Source organism: Tachysurus vachellii, chromosome 8, assembly GCF_030014155.1.
Source record: "Tachysurus vachellii isolate PV-2020 chromosome 8, HZAU_Pvac_v1, whole genome shotgun sequence".
In the NCBI taxonomy this organism is placed as follows: domain Eukaryota; kingdom Metazoa; phylum Chordata; class Actinopteri; order Siluriformes; family Bagridae; genus Tachysurus; species Tachysurus vachellii.
In genome coordinates, this window is record NC_083467.1 from 26,889,002 (window position 1) to 26,907,770 (window position 18,769).

At 43.1% G+C, this 18,769-nt stretch overlaps 1 protein-coding gene across 1 annotated transcript in view; it reads left to right on the top strand.

The window, feature by feature from the left end:
* The window catches only part of wdr75 (WD repeat domain 75), a 27,314-nt gene extending 9,116 nt beyond the window's left edge, over positions 1–18,198 (top strand). Inside the window, exons 6-21 of the mRNA XM_060877079.1 lie at positions 2,287–2,357; positions 2,588–2,704; positions 4,361–4,449; positions 5,872–6,030; positions 7,304–7,363; positions 7,551–7,666; positions 9,051–9,226; positions 10,159–10,310; positions 11,643–11,823; positions 12,651–12,745; positions 12,902–12,997; positions 13,904–14,073; positions 14,266–14,325; positions 15,997–16,140; positions 16,243–16,331; positions 17,049–18,198. Coding sequence (XP_060733062.1) covers positions 2,287–2,357; positions 2,588–2,704; positions 4,361–4,449; positions 5,872–6,030; positions 7,304–7,363; positions 7,551–7,666; positions 9,051–9,226; positions 10,159–10,310; positions 11,643–11,823; positions 12,651–12,745; positions 12,902–12,997; positions 13,904–14,073; positions 14,266–14,325; positions 15,997–16,140; positions 16,243–16,331; positions 17,049–17,262 — 1,989 coding nt within the window. The 3' untranslated portion in view covers positions 17,263–18,198. The remainder of the gene's footprint in view (positions 1–2,286; positions 2,358–2,587; positions 2,705–4,360; positions 4,450–5,871; positions 6,031–7,303; positions 7,364–7,550; positions 7,667–9,050; positions 9,227–10,158; positions 10,311–11,642; positions 11,824–12,650; positions 12,746–12,901; positions 12,998–13,903; positions 14,074–14,265; positions 14,326–15,996; positions 16,141–16,242; positions 16,332–17,048) is intronic.
* The last annotated feature ends 571 nt before the right edge of the window (positions 18,199–18,769 follow it).

Sequence of the window (18,769 nt, forward strand, 5' to 3'; positions counted from 1 at the left end):
TGTGTGTCTCTGCGTGTGTGTCTCTGCGTGTGTGTGTGTGTGTGTGTCTCTGCGTGTGTGTGTGTGTGTGTCTCTGCGTGTGTGTGTGTGTGTCTCTGCGTGTGTGTGTGTGTGTCTCTGCGTGTGTGTGTGTGTGTGTCTCTGCGTGTGTGTGTGTGTCTCTGCGTGTGTGTGTGTGTCTCTGCGTGTGTGTGTGTGTCTCTGCGTGTGTGTGTGTGTGTCTCTGCGTGTGTGTGTCTCTGCGTGTGTGTGTCTCTGCGTGTGTGTGTCTCTGTGTGTGTGTGTCTCTGCGTGTGTGTGTCTCTGCGTGTGTGTGTCTCTGCGTGTGTGTGTCTCTGCGTGTGTGTGTCTCTGCGTGTGTGTGTCTCTGCGTGTGTGTGTCTCTGCGTGTGTGTGTCTCTGCGTGCGTGTGTCTCTGCGTGCGTGTGTCTCTGCGTGCGTGTGTCTCTGCGTGCGTGTGTCTGTGCGTGTGTCTGTGCGTGTGTCTGTGCGTGTGTCTGTGCGTGTGTGTGTGCGTGTGTCTGTGCGTGTGTGCGTGTCTCTGCGTGTGTGTGTGTCTTTGCGTGTGTGTGTGTCTCTGCGTGTGTGTGTGTCTGTGCGTGTGTGTGTGTGTCTCTCTGCGTGTGTGTGTGTGTCTCTCTGCGTGTGTGTGTGTCTCTCTGCGTGTGTGTGTGTCTCTCTGCGTGTGTGTGTGTCTCTCTGCGTGTGTGTGTCTCTCTGCGTGTGTGTGTCTCTCTGCGTGTGTGTGTGTCTCTCTGCGTGTGTGTGTGTCTCTCTGCGTGTGTGTGTGTCTCTCTGCGTGTGTGTGTGTCTCTCTGCGTGTGTGTCTCTCTCTGCGTGTGTGTGTGTCTCTCTGCGTGTGTGTGTGTCTCTCTGCGTGTGTGTGTGTCTCTCTGCGTGTGTGTGTGTCTCTCTGCGTGTGTGTGTGTGTCTCTCTGCGTGTGTGTGTGTCTCTCTGCGTGTGTGTGTGTCTCTCTGCGTGTGTGTGTGTCTCTCTGCGTGTGTGTGTGTCTCTCTGCGTGTGTGTGTGTCTCTCTGCGTGTGTGTGTGTCTCTCTGCGTGTGTGTGTGTCTCTCTGCGTGTGTGTGTGTCTCTCTGCGTGTGTGTGTGTCTCTCTGCGTGTGTGTGTGTCTCTCTGCGTGTGTGTGTGTCTCTGCGTGTGTGTGTGTGTGTGTGTCTCTGCGTGTGTGTGTGTGTGTCTCTGCGTGTGTGTGTGTGTGTCTCTGCGTGTGTGTGTCTCTGCGTGTGTGTGTGTCTCTGCGTGTGTGTGTGTGTCTGTCTCTGCGTGTGTGTGTGTGTGTCTCTGCGTGTGTGTGTGTGTCTCTCTGCGTGTGTGTGTGTGTCTCTCTGCGTGTGTGTGTGTGTCTCTCTGCGTGTGTGTGTGTGTGTCTCTGCGTGTGTGTGTGTGTGTCTCTGCGTGTGTGTGTGTGTCTCTGCGTGTGTGTGTGTGTCTCTGCGTGTGTGTGTGTGTGTCTCTGCGTGTGTGTGTGTGTGTCTCTGCGTGTGTGTGTGTGTGTCTCTCTGCGTGTGTGTGTGTGTCTCTCTGCGTGTGTGTGTGTGTCTCTGCGTGTGTGTGTGTCTCTGCGTGTGTGCGTGTGTGTGTCTCTGCGTGTGTGCGTGTGTGTGTCTCTGCGTGTGTGTGTCTCTGCGTGTGTGTGTGTGTGTGTCTCTGCGTGTGTGTGTGTGTCTCTGCGTGTGTGTGTGTGTCTCTGCGTGTGTGTGTGTGTCTCTGCGTGTGTGTGTGTGTGTCTCTGCGTGTGTGTGTGTGTGTCTCTGCGTGTGTGTGTGTGTCTCTGCGTGTGTGTGTGTGTGTCTCTGCGTGTGTGTGTGTGTGTCTCTGCGTGTGTGTGTGTGTGTCTCTGCGTGTGTGTGTGTGTGTGTGTGTGTGTGTGTGTGTGTCTCTCTGCGTGTGTGTGTGTGTCTCTGCGTGTGTGTGTGTGTCTCTGCGTGTGTGTGTGTGTCTCTGCGTGTGTGCGTGTGTGTGTCTCTGCGTGTGTGCGTGTGTGTGTCTCTGCGTGTGTGCGTGTGTGTGTCTCTGCGTGTGTGCGTGTGTGTGTCTCTGCGTGTGTGCGTGTGTGTGTCTCTGCGTGTGTGCGTGTGTGTGTCTCTGCGTGTGTGTGTCTCTGCGTGCGTGTGTGTGTCTCTGCGTGCGTGTGTGTGTGTCTCTGCGTGTGTGTGTGTCTCTGCGTGTGTGTGTGTCTCTGCGTGTGTGTGTGTCTCTGCGTGCGTGTGTCTGTGTGTGTCTCTACGTGTCTTTGTCTATTATATGTGTGTTTGTGTGTGCAGGGTGAATATCTGGCTGCCGTTAAGGGACTGCAGTTGCAAGTGTATTTCTTCAGAAAGCAGAAGACATTCAGGTAACACACATACACACACGCGCATGCATGCACACACACACATACACAGTAAGCATGACACACACACGTACACACACACAGTAAGCATGACACAGCTGTTGTTGTGATGGAGTCAGTAACAGACCCAGTGTGTGTATAAGTGCTGTGTCATGCCTCACTCGTGTTTCTGCTCCTGTTTGGAGTCTGGTTACAGATGTGCTCTAATCCACATTCATCCATCTTTAATACAGCTTTTCTCTGAAGGCCACGGATAAGAAAGGTGCCAGAAACACCTTCACCTGTGTGGCCTGTCACCCCAAAGATGACTGCATCGCTACCGGACACGAAGACGGCAAAATCCGGCTCTGGTAAGGACGAGGAGTGTTTACACAGATCTGTTTACACAGATGTTTACTCAGATGTGCTACAGTTGATGTCTAAGCAGTCACAGGAAAGCAGGGCCATAACTTCAGGCTTCAGAATCAGTGTTTTGTAGTGTTTTGATGATCTGTGTGTTTAGACCACAGATACTGGTGGACTTCTCCGACTGATCCGCTACTGCTGTGATGATTATACAGGAGCCAAGATGAGCTCACATCTGAGGACATAATTGGGTGGAGGAGCCTATATATGGATAGAATAGAATAGAACAGGACATAGAAGCCTTTATTGTATATACCACATACATATTACAGCACAGTGGAATTTTCTTCACATACCCCAACTGAGGCTATAGTACAGGGAGGGTTGAGGGCCTTGCTCAAGGGCCCAGCAGTGGCAGCTTGGCTGTGCTAGGCCTTGAACCCTGATCCTCCGATCAACAACCCAGAGCCTTAACCAGTTGAGCCACAACTGCCCCCAGCTTTCGCATATCCCAGGCTATTATGAGCCTGGAGTCAGAGCGCAGGGTCAGCCATCATGCGGCGCCCCTGGAGCAGGTGAGGTTGAGGGCTTTGCTCAAGGACCCAACGTAGATGTCTCAGCAGCTTGTGGGCTTGAACCCCGATATCTCACTCTCTGGTGTCACCCAGATGAGGATGAGGTTCCCTTTTGAGTTCCTCTCAAGGTTTTTTCCCCACATTTCTTCTGAGGGAGAATTTTCCTTACCACCGTCACCTCTGGCTTGTTCCTTAGTAATAAATATGAGTTTAAGTTCTAAATGTTTTAACGTATATATTAATGCTATTTAGATGTTTTGTAGCTTCTTGAGCAGTATATAGAGCCAAGTAGAAATGTGTTGTCTTTTCCCAGGGCCTGGTGTTGAAGATGACCATCTACTAAGTTTTATATTGTTGCTGGGATGCTATTGTTGCTCTTTGGTGGCTTCGCTTTCAGATTCTTTGGGCCGTTATGGGTGAACCTTTTAAGAATTAAAAATTCTTTTGAGAGGTTTTGTCCAGGTCGGTCTGACGATGACGTCTACCAAATGACGATCGGTCAAAAAAATGTTTAACAAAAACCAAGATGACTGAAAATCTAATCGGCAGAAGTCGACGCAACAGGATGTGTTGAACTCGTCTCGACCCTGATATGTTGATGAATAACGTTTCATTTATGTTATGGCCAGGAACAATCTCTGAATTTAGACTTACGTTTGGCCTGGTGGTGGTGCCAGAGCGCTGACGGAACTCGGCCCAGATTTGTTCAGAACTTTCCTGAAAGCCTCCACAAGTGTGGAAGTAGAATGGGGAGGAAAAGAAGGGGGGGTGAAATAGGAGGAAGGAAAAAGGTGAAGAGTAATCAAACAGGTGGAATAAATTATTCAATTAATTTGGGAAAAACATTGGAATCACAGAAGCAAGAAAGTAAAATAGAGGGGGAATAAAGTAGGATGATTGGAAAGAAAGAAAGAAGGAAGGAAAGAGCTTTACGCAGAGTAGAGAAACAGGAGAGAGAGATCAGGAAGAGAAAGAGGAAAAAGAAACCAGTGTTTAAAGAATCGTGTGCTTCATGTTTGAGGACATTTAAATATGCAAACAAATGTTTTTTGGATTGAAAAGTGAATTTGTTTTTTCTGTTTACAGGAGAAACTTCAATCAGAAGAAGGAGTACACGTACTCCACTCAACACTGGCACCACGACGCCGTCAACACCTTGTGTTTCACGCCGGAGGGTAAGCCACGCCCACTTCAGCTACACTAATCACTAAGGGGCTTTTTACACCTGGTCACTTCCTGCGTTTTCTGTGATCAGATATCTATCCGATGGTAAAAAGACCAGGTCTAAATGCCCTCCGAAACGTTTTGGAGACAGATATAAATTCGATGGTACAAACCACTTCAGGAGGTGGTCAAGCCACATACGTCAGCACTAAACTCCTCCCAAACGGAAGTACGTCACAGGTGATCTTTCACCCAGGCGTCTCGTCGGGTCTTAAAACGCGCTGCTGCCGCCAGCGAAAATGCAGCAAACAGTAAACACTGTTTTTTTGTAACATAAACGTCGTAACGAGTTTTTTCGTCTTCTTTTTGATCGCGTTTTGAAAACCGCACACACCAAAGTGTGTTCCATTTCAATTACCCCGGAAATGAGGTAAAATATATTAGCATTTTGGGCGGGAGTAGAAAGATCGGATCGATATCCGATTCGCCGAGACGCATTTATGTGGTCTAATGTAAATGGAACAGTTTTAACAAATCAGACAGCTATCGGATCAGAGACAACACATGAAGTGAGCAGGTGTAAAAAGGCCCTAAAGCTCACATGGTGCGTTTTAATGCCAGAACCAGCTGTGTGAAGCGAGCGAGTCGCGTCAGAGACGTTTTCCCGATCCTAAAAACGAAGCCACATGAAATGAGAACAAAGCTAGAAATTTCCGATCTCATAACCTTCAGATAATTACGACTTTTCTGTAACATTTTAATCTCAAATTAATCCACGGAATCTAAAACATTATTGAAAAACATGCTTGGTTACTGATTTTAAAGTAAGGTGATTTTCTCCAAAGTTTATTTTCTGACATTCAGAGATGCTGGCGAGGGAAAGATTGTATAAATAAATAATAAAACGTCGTTGTTTGTTCATCAGTGCGGCGTAAGAGGAATAAATCACTTCAGTGATCTGGCTGAGGTAAATTACAAAGTAATCAGCTTCACATTTGCTGACTCTTATCCTCAGCGCATTTAGACGTGAATGATTTCAATCCAAAAATTTCACCCCAAGAACATTGTCATCGTTAGTAGAATCTTGATTTAGTTGTTGACCTGCTCGTTATTTCACTCTCTCGTATTTAAGCGACATTCACTAAATTCCAGGGGTTTCGTTACCACGACGTAAAGTGGGCGTGTTTCTGAATGTCTTAGAAAAACAAGCCCTCTTTTAAAAAAAAAAAAAAACCCCAGCAAACTACGAAGGACAAAACAGTCATACAGGTAGATTTATTTTAGAAAACAAACAACCAAAAACTACGGTTAGGTTTAGGGTTAGATTATCAAATAGGCCACGCCTACCTGATGACGCAATATCTGTTGCGCTGTTCTGAAATCCCTGGAAATAAGTGCATCCTGTATTTAAGCCTGGTTTATTTCCTGTTAAGGTATGCACCTGCTGAGCGGAGGGGTGGAGTCTGTGCTCGTCCAATGGCATTGCTCCGAGGTCAATAAGAAGGATTTCCTCCCTCGTCTGGGCGGAGCCATTTTTCACATCTCCGTGTCTGCGGACGGACAGACGTACAGCACGAGCCACTCGGACAACAGTACGAGATTCTGAACGCATCTAGAAAAATTAGACATGAACAAACAATGGGGGGAAAAACTAATAAAACAAAGTACATATGAAGGCAGAAGAAATACAGTAAAAAAAAAAAAAAAAAAAAAAAAGACTACTTTTGGGACAATGATGTTAGTGGATGACATTGTGATCTGTAGTGAGAGAAGAGAGCAGGTGGAGGAAGATCTGTAAAGGTGGAGGTCTGCTCTGGAAAGAAGAGGAATGAAAGGCAGATGTAGTGAGACAGAATACATGTGTATGAAGGAGAGGGAGGGACGTAGAACAGTGGGGTTACAGGGGGGTGAAGTCAAGTGTTTGGGGTCAAATATCTAGTGTGACGGGAATGTGGAAAAGAGCTGAAGAGGCGAGTGCAGGTTGGAGTGGGTGGAGAAGAGTGTCAGGAGTGTTGTGTGTGTGTGTGACAGAAGAGTGTCAGGAGTGGTGTGTGTGACAGGAGTGTGGTGTGTGTGTGTGACAGGAGTGTCAGGAGTGTGGTGTGTGTGTGTGTGACAGGAGTGTGGTGTGTGTGTGACAGGAGTGTCAGGAGTGGTGTGTATGTGACAGGAGTGTTGTGTGTGTGTGTGAGAGACAGAAGAGTGTCAGGAGTGTTGTGTGTGTGTGTGTGAGAGACAGAAGAGTGTGAGCAAGAATGAAAGTAAAGGTGTAGAAGACAGTAGTGAGAGCGGCTCTGCTGTATGTGTTAGAGACCGTAGCAGTGAGGAAAAGACATGAGGCAGAGATGGAGGTAGCAGAGATGAGGATGTTGAGGTTCTCTTTAGGAGTGACGAGGATGGACAGGATCAGGAACGAGGACATCAGAGGGACAGCTCAGGTTGGCTGTTTTAGAGAGACTAGATTGAGATGGTTTGGACATGTACAGAGGAGGGAGATGGTTATATTGGATGTTGGTGATGGAGCTGCAGGTAAGAGGTCAAGAGGAAGGACAAAGAGGAGATATATGGATGTGTTAAATAAGGACATGAAGGTAACTGGTGTGAGAGTCGAGGATGATGAGGATAGAGTTAGGTGGAAACTGATGATTCGCTGTGAAGACCCTTAACGGGAAAAGACGAAAATAGGAGAAGATCATTAGTGCTTTTTAAAATTAAAAAGAATTATTTATTTAACATACATTTTATTTAATAAAAAAAATAAGTTAAACATATGATTCAGTTATATATTTATCACCTTTAATCTTGTATTTGTCTCCTTTTTCTCTTCTCCCCATAATCTCATTGTCTTTTCTATAATCTGTACAGAGATTACGATCATCCACTGCAGCTTCAAAGTATCAGCAGTAATCCAAGGCCTCGTCCACGGTACATATAGACACACGTGTATACAGTACACACACACACACAGACACACACACACAAATACACACACACACACACACAGACACACACACACAAATACACACACACACACACACAGCCCTCATTACTTCACCATGACTCAGCAGACCTGTTGAGACTTTGTGTGTAACTGGAGATGTTTCTCCTACAGGAGATGCCATTCACACGGAGCTGATGATTGACCCACGCAGCAAAGCGCTGGTGCTGAATGGAAAACCGGGCCAGCTTCAGTTTTACTCCCTACAGCGTGACAAGCAGCTCTACAGTGTACGTACACAAGATATAAGAGCAGCTGTATTTAGGAATATAACAAGTTATTTAGATCACAAAGAGTGCCATTTATGTGATAGATTAGACCACAGAGTGATATTTAGTCACAAAGTGGAGTGGTACCACAGAGGAGCCACTCGGGGAGTCGTTTAGGCCACTCGGGGAGTCGTATAGGCCACTTGGGGAGTCGTTTAGGCCACTCGGGGAGTCGTTTAGGCCACTCGGGGAGTCGTTTAGGCCACTCGGGGAGTCGTTTAGGCCACTCGGGGAGTCGTTTAGGCCACTCGGGGAGTCGTTTAGGCCACTCGGGGAGTCGTTTAGGCCACTCGGGGAGTCGTTTAGGCCACTCGGGGAGTCGTTTAGGCCACTCGGGGAGTCGTTTAGGCCACTCGGGGAGTCGTTTAGGCCACTCGGGGAGTCGTTTAGGCCACGAGGGGAGTCGGTTAGGCCACGAGGGGAGTCGGTTAGGCCACGAGGGGAGTCGTTTATAGACTATAAAGCAAGTTTTTTAGTCCACACTTTATGGCCAAATAGCTCTCTTTCTGGCTGAATTAAGAGTCAATATGAAGTCAATTAGCCATTTTCATTAAAAACTGCATAAAATAACAGAACATGAACGTCACTTATTTAGTTAGTTTGTTTAGGGTTTTTTTTCACGGTGCATGTGCCAAAATTTGTTGAATCTTCTGCATGTGAAAACACACTTATTGTTTTTGGACATGAACACAGCCTTGCTGACTTAAAGAAAAAAAAGGAAAGCAAGAATATTGCACAACACAAAGGACCCTGAAAATAACAGCGTGTTATTATTTAACATGTGCGTGTGCGTGTGTGTGTGTGTGTGTGGTGCCCGATCACATGCTTTATTTAGTCCGTGTTCTGCAGGTTTCCAGTGGAAAGGGGAATATGCTGTAAGCATCTTTCACGTGAAATCACGAGTTCCAGAGATATTTTCTTTTTTCTATACTTTTTTCCCCTTTATCCTTTTTTTTTTTTTAAACATAAAACAGCATAGTCATGGTGCTGCAGGGCTTTGTGAGGATTAAAGAGTTATATAAAATCTGCGGAATGGAAAACCCCTGAAACATCTCCCACACAGCGTAGCCTTTAGACTCAGATCAAGAACAGAAGACGGAGAAAGTACAAACTAAATACTGTAAAGAAATAGAGTTAAAATGTATAGAATAAGCAATTATCCAGCTGAGACCAAACGTTTATACATTTAGAAAAAAAAACTCTTTAAATCTGGCTGCAGGTCTTTTGGCTTTTGGTTTATTTCAGCTAACTTTTCATTTTTAAGGGTGACATTTCATAACATTTCATGACGCTGGTTGAAACGAGACAGACTACATTTTTATATGTACGTATGTTTTCTTTTTAGCTGGACATAGTGCAGCAGGAGTACGTCTACCAGGCAGGACTGGACCAGTTTGACGTAGTGAAGGCAGCATTTGATGCTCATGGCACATGGTTGGCTACGGTTGAGGAGAGAAGCGACAAAAACCCCAATGTTGAGTTTTCTCTTAAACTCTGGGGCTTCGACGAGACGGCACAAAGGTACACGGTTAAAGTTCTGTACTTGCATGACGAGGATATTTAAAATTCTATTTAAGGTGGGGTCTCCGTTGTTTGAAAGCCAATGTTGACATTTGAAATCACCAAAACAAACAAGCCCCTAACCCAAATGGGTCCCACCCCTGTATCGATAGCTCCGCCCACACATACAAACGTAACCCAGGCAACTAATAGAAAGAAATGTGTCTTTATCACAGCTGAAGTGAAGAACAATACGATTGTAGATAAACAAACAAGCAAAAATGACACACAAGCATAATCATGTAAAGGACAAAGACATATATTAGTTCTGTGTAACAAAGCAAAACCAACGTTACTCACCTATCGAGAAGGAAAAAAGCGCCTCGGCGTCTTAAGTAAAGTTGGTCACATATTCACAGATTGGAGTTTCCCGAGTCAATAACTCCTGAGCTAAACACTGTTACTACACAAAACACGGTTGTAGCTGCGTCTCTACATTACTACGATAGAAAAGAGGTGTTATTTGTGTAGTAACAGCGTTTAGCTCAGGAGTTATTGACTCAGGAAACTCCAATCTGTGAATATGTGACCAACTTCCTGCTCCTTCAGTTCTCTCCAGCGCTGGAAAGCTGATCCTATATTAACACGTCCTACTTCTTACCTTATCGTAAGCCTTTCTTCTCTTTCTTTCTTTGTTTTTATCCTCCATGTCAATGTTAAAACCGCTTTCTGCTAATGTCACACATGCGCACTGAACACTCTCTCCGCCCATATTGACAAGACACGCCCCTTTCTGCTCATTGGCTACACGTTAGTTTTGATTTTTGTTTTGTTTGTCGTCCCGACTCAGTTTTCTGAAGCGTTTCTCAAACAACGGTGACCCCACCTTTAACTTCCCAGCCAGACGTATTTCCCTGTACAAACACTTTTGTACCTTTTCTCGTCCTACTCAGCTTTGAGCTGAACACCACCATAACGGCTGCCCACAATGACAGGATTACAGCCCTGTGCTTCAGCCCTGCCACAGAGACCACCATGCTGGTGACCACCGCCAAAGACGGCCAGTTTAAAGTCTGGCTTCTCGGGTCAGACTCGGACACACAGAGTGAGTTCCAACTTCTACATCCTCCATTAGAGTATAAACCACATCTGTGTTTAATAAAGAGCTCCACAATGAAAGTCCTTGCTGTGTAACAATCGTTATATAGTCGTTATTTTTTTGTCTTTATTTGGACCTGAACGCTTGTTAATTTGACCAGCGGTAAGTGTTAGGAATTAAAACCTTGATGCCTTTTAAACGTTTTTAATTGATTTACCAATCGTTAAGGTACATGTGTGTTCGACCGAATGACTCGCAGCGTTTAAGAATTAGAAGCTAATATTCAATCAGACGTATCGATAGATCGAGGAGCGTTAAATATTTATTCCAACAACAAGACAATAACAAATAATCAAATAGGAAAATTAACATAGATGAGAGTTATATAAATATCAAAATGTGCTGTAATCTTGAAAGAACTTTAAATGCTGAGTGAAAAGATTACAGTCTTACATAAACGCTGAGATTGAATAAAATGTTCTATATAAAAGTTAAAAAAAGGTGATGAGAAACTAACAAAAAGCAAACACTAGGATAATATAAAGATTTAAGTTGTTAAGTGGAAATAATGAGATTTTAAGCCAAAGTTGCTGTAGAAAATAAAATAGACAATGACATCTGTGAAAGATTTTCGTGCAAATTATACATGGTTGTTTCTTGTAATTAAGAAATAACGGAAGACAAAAAATGCCACTTCCTTTGATTTCACGAAGCCGAGTCGTTTAGGCCGCGGAGCCGAGTCGTTTAGGCCACGGAGCCGAGTCGCTTAGGCCACGAAGCCGAGTCGCTTAGGCCACAGAGCCGAGTCGCTTAGGCCACGGAGCCGAGTCGCTTAGGCCACGGAGCAGAGTCTCTTAGGCCACGGAGCAGAGTCGCTTAGGCAAAAAGACTCTTTCAGGCAAGGTGGTGTGATTTAGGCGTTCAAAGCATCGCTGATTTTCTCTCCTTTAATTATAATAGTAACTAAAGGTTAATATTTATTTTGATCGTGCTAGTTGTGCTACCTGTTCTTTTTTTTTTAAGCTTCGGGAAATGCAGCCCTGGTCATGATGGTTGAAGTCCAAATGAGAACGAGGGCTTGTTCACTTCCTCTGCTTCCTTTCTTTAAAAATGAATAAAACAGCAATAAAAGAGTCGCCTTTGTTGTAACCACACTGGCTGTTGAACATCAGTCACAGACTTCAGAGTAAATCAACAGAAAATCTCCCTGAGGAACTATTAGTTTTCCCAGAAGAATGTATAGCGAGAAGTAAACGAGCAGGGGAGGGTTTTGTTTTTTTTCCAAGCTGGAATTGTTCCTAATGTGTCCTGCCCTGTTTCTTCCTGTTCTTTCCTCAGAGGAACAGGCCTCCTGGTCATGTGACTTTGTAGGCAGCTATCATGGCCTGCGTCCCAACAACTGCTGTTTCTCAGCCGACGGCTCTCTGCTGGCCGTGAGCTTCGGCGAGGTGGTGACTGTCTGGAGCGTGGACACCTGGGGGCTTTTGACCACACTGTGCCAACCTCCAGGGGCCATCAGGTGGGGCCACTAGTCGAAACACGTCACTTTCACGTTATCCGAACGGATTTGTAAGAGTTTTAGGATATTTGTTCTGAGAAAAATACGGATGTTTAGTTATCAGAGTGATGGTGAGTTTATTTAGTTTGTATTATTTTATATAACAGATCGTAAAAAAATCCAAAATCATAACATTTTTAATAAAGATTTACGGATTTTGCACTTTAGTTAGTTAGTTAGTTAGTTCAGGACTTTGGTCAGTGTAACAGTTCTCCTCATTGATCGTTTGGTCAGTTGTGAAGACTCATGGACATCCCTGATTTTAACCCTGTCTAAAGGTCAAAAACTGATTGAATTTCAATAACTTTTTATTGAAGTTGGCTGAATTTAGAGATCCGATTAGCCTCGAAGAAGGTTTATTTATTAACGAGGAACAGCGAGGGAAGCTGATGTAACTTCGATGGGTTATCGTTTAATCGCTTTGTCATTTGGGGATTTTCAGACCTCTAGATTCTTATTAAAAAACGAATATTGTACGAATGCGTGTTCTCTTGCTTCTGCAACCACATGATGCTCGACGTGCTGAAGGTCGGAAATGTTTATTTCTGCACTTACAGTAGCGCATTTCTACCAGCAGGGTCACCTGACTCATGATTTTTTTTCAAGCTGCCACTTTCAACGAAAGTAAAATGTGCCATACGGCGTATATAAGACGTGAGAATCTCAAGAAGGTCAAACAGCCTGTATTGTTTAGGGAAACGTTGCTATGAGTCGTGATTGGCAGTGAACACGGATGTGATGGAGATTAAATTATTAAATGCTCATCTCTGAATGCTTCCATCCTCCAGGGATCTCTGCTTTGGGCGTCAAAACTGTTCCAAATACTTGCTCAGCACCACCACAAAAAATTTGCTGTGCTGCTGGAACCTTCTCACCAACTCACGTTAGTATTTTGTGTGTGTGTGTGTGTGTGTGAGGCCAGTGGGACACCTGTCTCAACAAACCTGACTTTGAGTAGGACTTTGATCAGTAAAGTATTTGTGGAGTGTGTGTGTGTGTGTGGTCAGCTGTATTGACTGACCGTGCTGTTTCCTCACAGTGGAATGGACCACGTCGATGGATGTGTGTATGCTGCGGTCAGACCCTCTGTCTGAAAATGTGGCTGCATTTTGCCATCACTCTGGAAACACTGACTGTAAGTATATAAACACAGAAGTGAGGAGTGTGTTCTCATTCATCAGCACTATTCTCTCCACCTCTCACCTGAGAAACATCTTGAATAAAGAATCTGATCTAGCCTGTAGTCTGGAAATTATAGTTAGCCTTCTTTGGTCTGTGTTAGATCTTTGCCCTGAAACTTTGTGTGTGTGTATAGGGTTTGGGGTTTATGGGGGAGCAGGATTAGGGTTATGGGGAAGCCAGACCAGGAGTTTAGGAGAAAGTGGGATTGGGTTGGTGAGGAAGCATGTTTTGGGTTGTAGGGAAGCGGGATTGGGGGTTATGGGGACAGTCCATTGGGGTTATGGGGACAGTCCATTGGGGTTATGGGGACAGGTGTTTGGGAAGCAGGATTGGTGTCGTGGGAAAGTGGAATTGGGGTAATGGGGAAGCAGGTTTGGGGTCACAGGGAGGTGGGATAAGGGATTGTGGGAAGCAAGATTGGGGTAGTGGGGAAGCGGGATTTAGATAATGGTGAACTGGGATTGTGGTTATGGGGGAAACAAGAACAGGGGATTTGGGTAGTGGGCTTGGGGATCTGTGGAAGTAAGATTGGAATAACTGGGAAGCAAAAGTGGAGGGTAAGGGAAGCAGAACTGGGGTTATAAATCTTAAGGTTGTAAGGAAGGGGGATTGGGTTTATGGAGAAGTATCAGATTGGAGATGAGGATGAGGAGGTAAGAATTGGGGTTACAGGAAATGGATTGAGGTTATGGGGAAATTTAGGAACCATTAGGACTGGGGAGGGGTTAAGGAAAGAGGAACCTGGGCCCTCAGTGTAACCTGGGGTACCTTTTAGGGTTTGGGGATCAGGACCAGGGATAGTAAATATGTGCTAAAGGTGAATAGCACACTGTGCTAACACGGTGTCTTCTCTGTGCAGTGTTTATTTTCAAACCCAGTGAGCCGAGGCCCCTGTTTACCCAAAAGGCCGTGTGCTCAGGAAAAGTTCAGCGCTCTGCGTTCGCTCCAAGAGACGAGCCGCTGGATAGCTGTGATGAGAGGACACAGTGGCTCAACAGATCTCGCCTCTACTTCCTCACCGAGAACATGGTACACGTTTTAAACTCATTACACACCTTTGTACACTTTTTTTTTTGTTCCATATGGGATTATTCAGCAGTTGACATTTCACTCTCTGCAAAAACCTTCATTTCATCCACCAGTTTACTCTAATTTTAATATTTAAGTTCACTTGTGTGGAGCAGTCGAGCGTATACTGACCTCACCTTGATTTATTCACAGGACTTACTGACCTTCAGCACCAGAACAGAGGATGAGCGAATCCTGAGCTCGAGGAATCAGGTCAGTGTTTTATCAACACACTCCGTGAGTCCTGCTTTACAGATAACCTCTAAAGACCTAGTTATCTCATTTGCTCTCAGTATCGCTGTGTTTAAAGGAAAAGCTGGTTGTTAGCTAAGAAGTGTTGAAAATCTGTCTTGTGCAAATATCTAAATGTCTTTGGAGTAATGAGCGAGGAATCCTGGAAGTGATGTGAATGTCAATTAGATTTTGTTTACATTATATTTTAAGCATTTTAAAGTATTTGAATTCATTTCAGTATTTGGTGCAGTGTTTACATTCAGTCTTATTCTAGTGGAAAATATGATTCAGTATTCTAATTCATTTGAATATTTGATTGTGTTTTATTTTGTTTTATTTGAATATTTGATTCAGTGTTTTGTTTTATTTGAATATTTGATTCAGTGTTTTGTTTTATTTGAATATTTGATTCAGTGTTTTGTTTTATTTGAATATTTGATTCAGTACTCATTCATTTGGTGCTGTTTACACATTCATTCTAAATGAATTTAAATGTTCAATTCTGTGTTTAATTTCGTTTGAATGTTTGTTTCAGTATTCGGTGCAGTGTTCACATTCATTCTAATTTCATTTAAAAATACGATTCAGTATTTTAATTCATTTGAATATTTGAGTCAGTGTTTCAGTTCATTTCATTATTTGGCACAGTGTTCACATTCGTTCTAAATTAATTTAAATATTCAGTTCCCTGTTATATTTCATTTGATTCACTCAAACTCGTCTGAATGTTTTTCAGCATTCAAATTCATTCAAATTTTTATTATCCTACAGTTTTATACTAAAGATACAGAAGCGAGGATCAAGTCTTTTTTTGTTTTTGTTTTTTGTCTTTTGTCTTTTATTTCAAATAGATTTTTTTTTTTTTTTTTTTTTTTTAACAGGGATTTGAAATATGTTTGTAAATTATATTGAAGTATCTCTGGGCCTTTTTACACCTGGTCACTTCATGTGTTGTCTCTGATCCGATAGCTGTCTGATTTGTTAAAACTGTTCCATTTACATTAGACCACATAAACGCGTCTCGGCGAATCGGATATCGATCCGATCTTTCTACTCCCGCCCAAAATGCTAATATATTTTACCTCATTTCCGGGGTAACTGAAACAGAACACACTTTGGTGTTTGTGGTTTTCAGAACGCAATCGAAAAGATGATGAAAAAACTCGTTACGACGTTTATGTTACAAAAAACAGCGTTTACTGTTTGCTGCATTTTTGCTGGTGGCAGCAGCGCGTTTTAAGACCCGACGAGACGCCTGTGTGAAAGATCACCTGAGTGACGTACTTCTGTTTGGGAGGAGTTTAGTGCTGACGTATGTGGCTTGAACAAACACATTCATTTACACCTGTCCAGTTTCATCTGAAATGCGTCCCAGACCACCTCCTGAAGTGGTTTGTACCATCGGATTTATATCCGTCTCCAAAACGTGTCAGAGGGCATTTAGACCTGGTCTTTTTACCATCGGGTAGATATCTGATCACAGAAAACGCATGAAGTGACCAGGTGTAAAAAGCCCCTGAAGGTCTTGAACGATTCACTGTGTTTGGGCAAATAAAGTGAATCGGTCATGAGATCTGTAGCTTTGTAATATGTTTTTTTTTGCTTGTTTTGATTTTTAATTAGTGTACTTGTGTGTCCTGTGTCCTGTAGCTGCTGGTTGATGACAGTGTGGCAGTCACACCGTTTTACCTTTTACTGGGGAAACACAACTCGGCGCAGGAGAAGAAAGACTCTGCTTCCAGTCAGACTCCTGACAGAGCTGAGCTTCCTCAGGGATCAGTCGCCATGAAAGAGGTCAGATGAACACTCGTCATATTTGGTCACCTCGTTTTAACCCACCATCTAAATTGTGTCTCGCATTAATCAATGTTTGTGTGTTTCTCCTGACGTCTGTAGTTACTGCACACTCCAGCTCACGTGCTTCCTGCAGCCTCGGTCCTCTGTTCGATGTTCGTCAAATCTCTGCTCATCTCCAACGGGAGCAGGTACGTCATCCTTCCGTTCCTCAGCACCGTGATGGAGTAGCTGCTGAGTCATGACTTTTTTAAATAATAATAATAAAATAAAAACTTTCGTGACCGTCGTGATGGTGAAATTCTCGACCCGATGTTTTTAAGATGCACACAGAACCGTCAACGGAAGAAGTTGTTTGAATCGAAGGCAGAATAGAATTTCAATGCATTCAAGCTTTAATTGTTTCCTTTATTTATTTATTTATTTATTTATTTATTTATTTTAACATGTAACATGTTCATAAAAAATGAACATGCGCAACATTCTAGATTAGTGACTTTATTACAAGTTTAAAGTTTAAATCTTTTAGTTTAGTCACTTCATATAAATTACTTGAAAGAAACCTAAATTCAGAAATTAAAATAAAACCCGGTCTAGCAAAAGTAATGGCGCCCCGTACAAGGAGTACGTGGCAGTGGCTGAGCTGCGTTTTTGGATGATTTTAGTCCAAGACACACTGATGAGATGTTTATTAAACCTTCATTCACTTTTAACATTCACTTTTAACAACGGATGTCGTCTCAAAGCGGCTTTTCAGAAATATTTCGAACATTTAGATTTGTGCTGAACGAACAACCCTGAACAGATCAAACCGAGTCGAATCTTCTCCGTTTTTTAAGATCTACGATGTCTTTAAGGTGTTTTGTCTTCTCGCCGACGCGCTTTAACGCATCGATGTTTTCCCACAGAAATGAGAAGGAGCCTCTCGAACAGGAAGTAGAGAGCGAAAAGGAGAAAGACGAATCAGATGAGGAAATGAAAACAAGCGATCGTCAGCAAGAAATCCGATCTCTAGGTTCCGTCCTGGAGCCGAAACTGCAGCTCTCCAAAGCGGAGGAAAGGGAAGTGAAGAATGTGAGAGAGACCGACTTCAGCTGGATTTCAAATTATGTCAACTTTTAGTTGAACACCAACCATCACACACACACACATACACACACACACACATACACATACACACACACATCCACCCACTATGGTTCTAAAGGTAATAATGAAAAATGTTGCATAGGTCATGTTTATTCTGTATAAAACGTTTGTGCCGTCTGTTTGAATTTTGTAAATGTTTTATTTTGAAGTTATGAATCTAGTTGGGATTCGGAGCAGTTACGGGTAACGATGCCGTCTCACGGCACCGGGATTCAATCCAGAGCTCAGTTTAACATCTCTGAAGTTTTACACGTTCTCTGTGTCCACATCTGGGTTCTCGGGTTTCCTCCCATAAATCCCGAATTTACTCTGAAATCTGATTTTTAAAAATTAATCTTACGTACAAAATGTTCCAGCCAATCATCATACACGCAATGTTACTGTATGCGTTTGGACTGAATATTGACGACAGTAGAATTTTGTACACTTGATTATTTTTAAATTGACTTTTTAACATTCTGCTGTTCACCCATTAAAAAAAACTTGATTCACAGTTTTAAAATAAAGCCTCAAAATCATTTTCATCAAATCCAAAAACGGCACAGACTTCATCTACAAAAGATGGCAATAATTTTCAGATGACGGCGAATGTGGATTTGACGCCGAGGGAAACCGCAGCTGGTTTATTAGCTCATTTTTATCCACGTAGATGTTACCGTAACTCGTAAAGGAACAAAGGAGGACGTTGTACAAAACGTGGTCTGGTTTATGTGGATTGCGTCAATGTGCTCGGAGATGTTTGAGAAACTTGTCTGTCTTTTGTATTTCAGAATTAGCCGTAAACACATTTGTATTGCCTGCAATTTATAAAAAAAAAAAAAAAAAAACGTTTTTTTGTTTGTTTTTTTCCCAACCAAAAATGTTTTACTTCTTTCAAACTCCAGATCCATAAACACTCAAATTTTCTGAGTATTGTTTGGAGTAACGTTTCTGCTTCTCTCTCAGCAGCACATACAACACGACATATAACACGAGCGATGGAATTATGGCTCGATAAGTGAGTCAGATTATTTGGCTCAGCTCACTGATAATAATCAACTGTTTTGGATCAATGCTGTTTTTTTTTTAAACAGGAAAAAAAACATTACTTGTGATGTAATGACTCTCGATTGATTTGTTTTTTCTTTAAATGTTCCTGGAAATCTTCGTCATTAATATTCGATATGTTGCATTTCGTCCGATCTACGTGCTTCAATGATTCAGAATCATTTAAGTACAATTTATTAGTTTTAACGTACATTTCAACAGGGAAATTATTGCCGGTTAATGATGCCCAAAAAAAATCTGGACTACATGAGAATACAGAGCACATAAAAGGTGTAAGTGTTTTACTGTGTGTGCATAGTGTGTGTTTACATCACGAGGTAGGTGAAATGTACAAGCAGAAATTAGTAACAGTGGTTTGGTGGTTGCTCGAAAGTGCGTATAAGTATTGCATAGAGATCAAATATTACACAGCACAGGATCAGCGAAAGTGAAA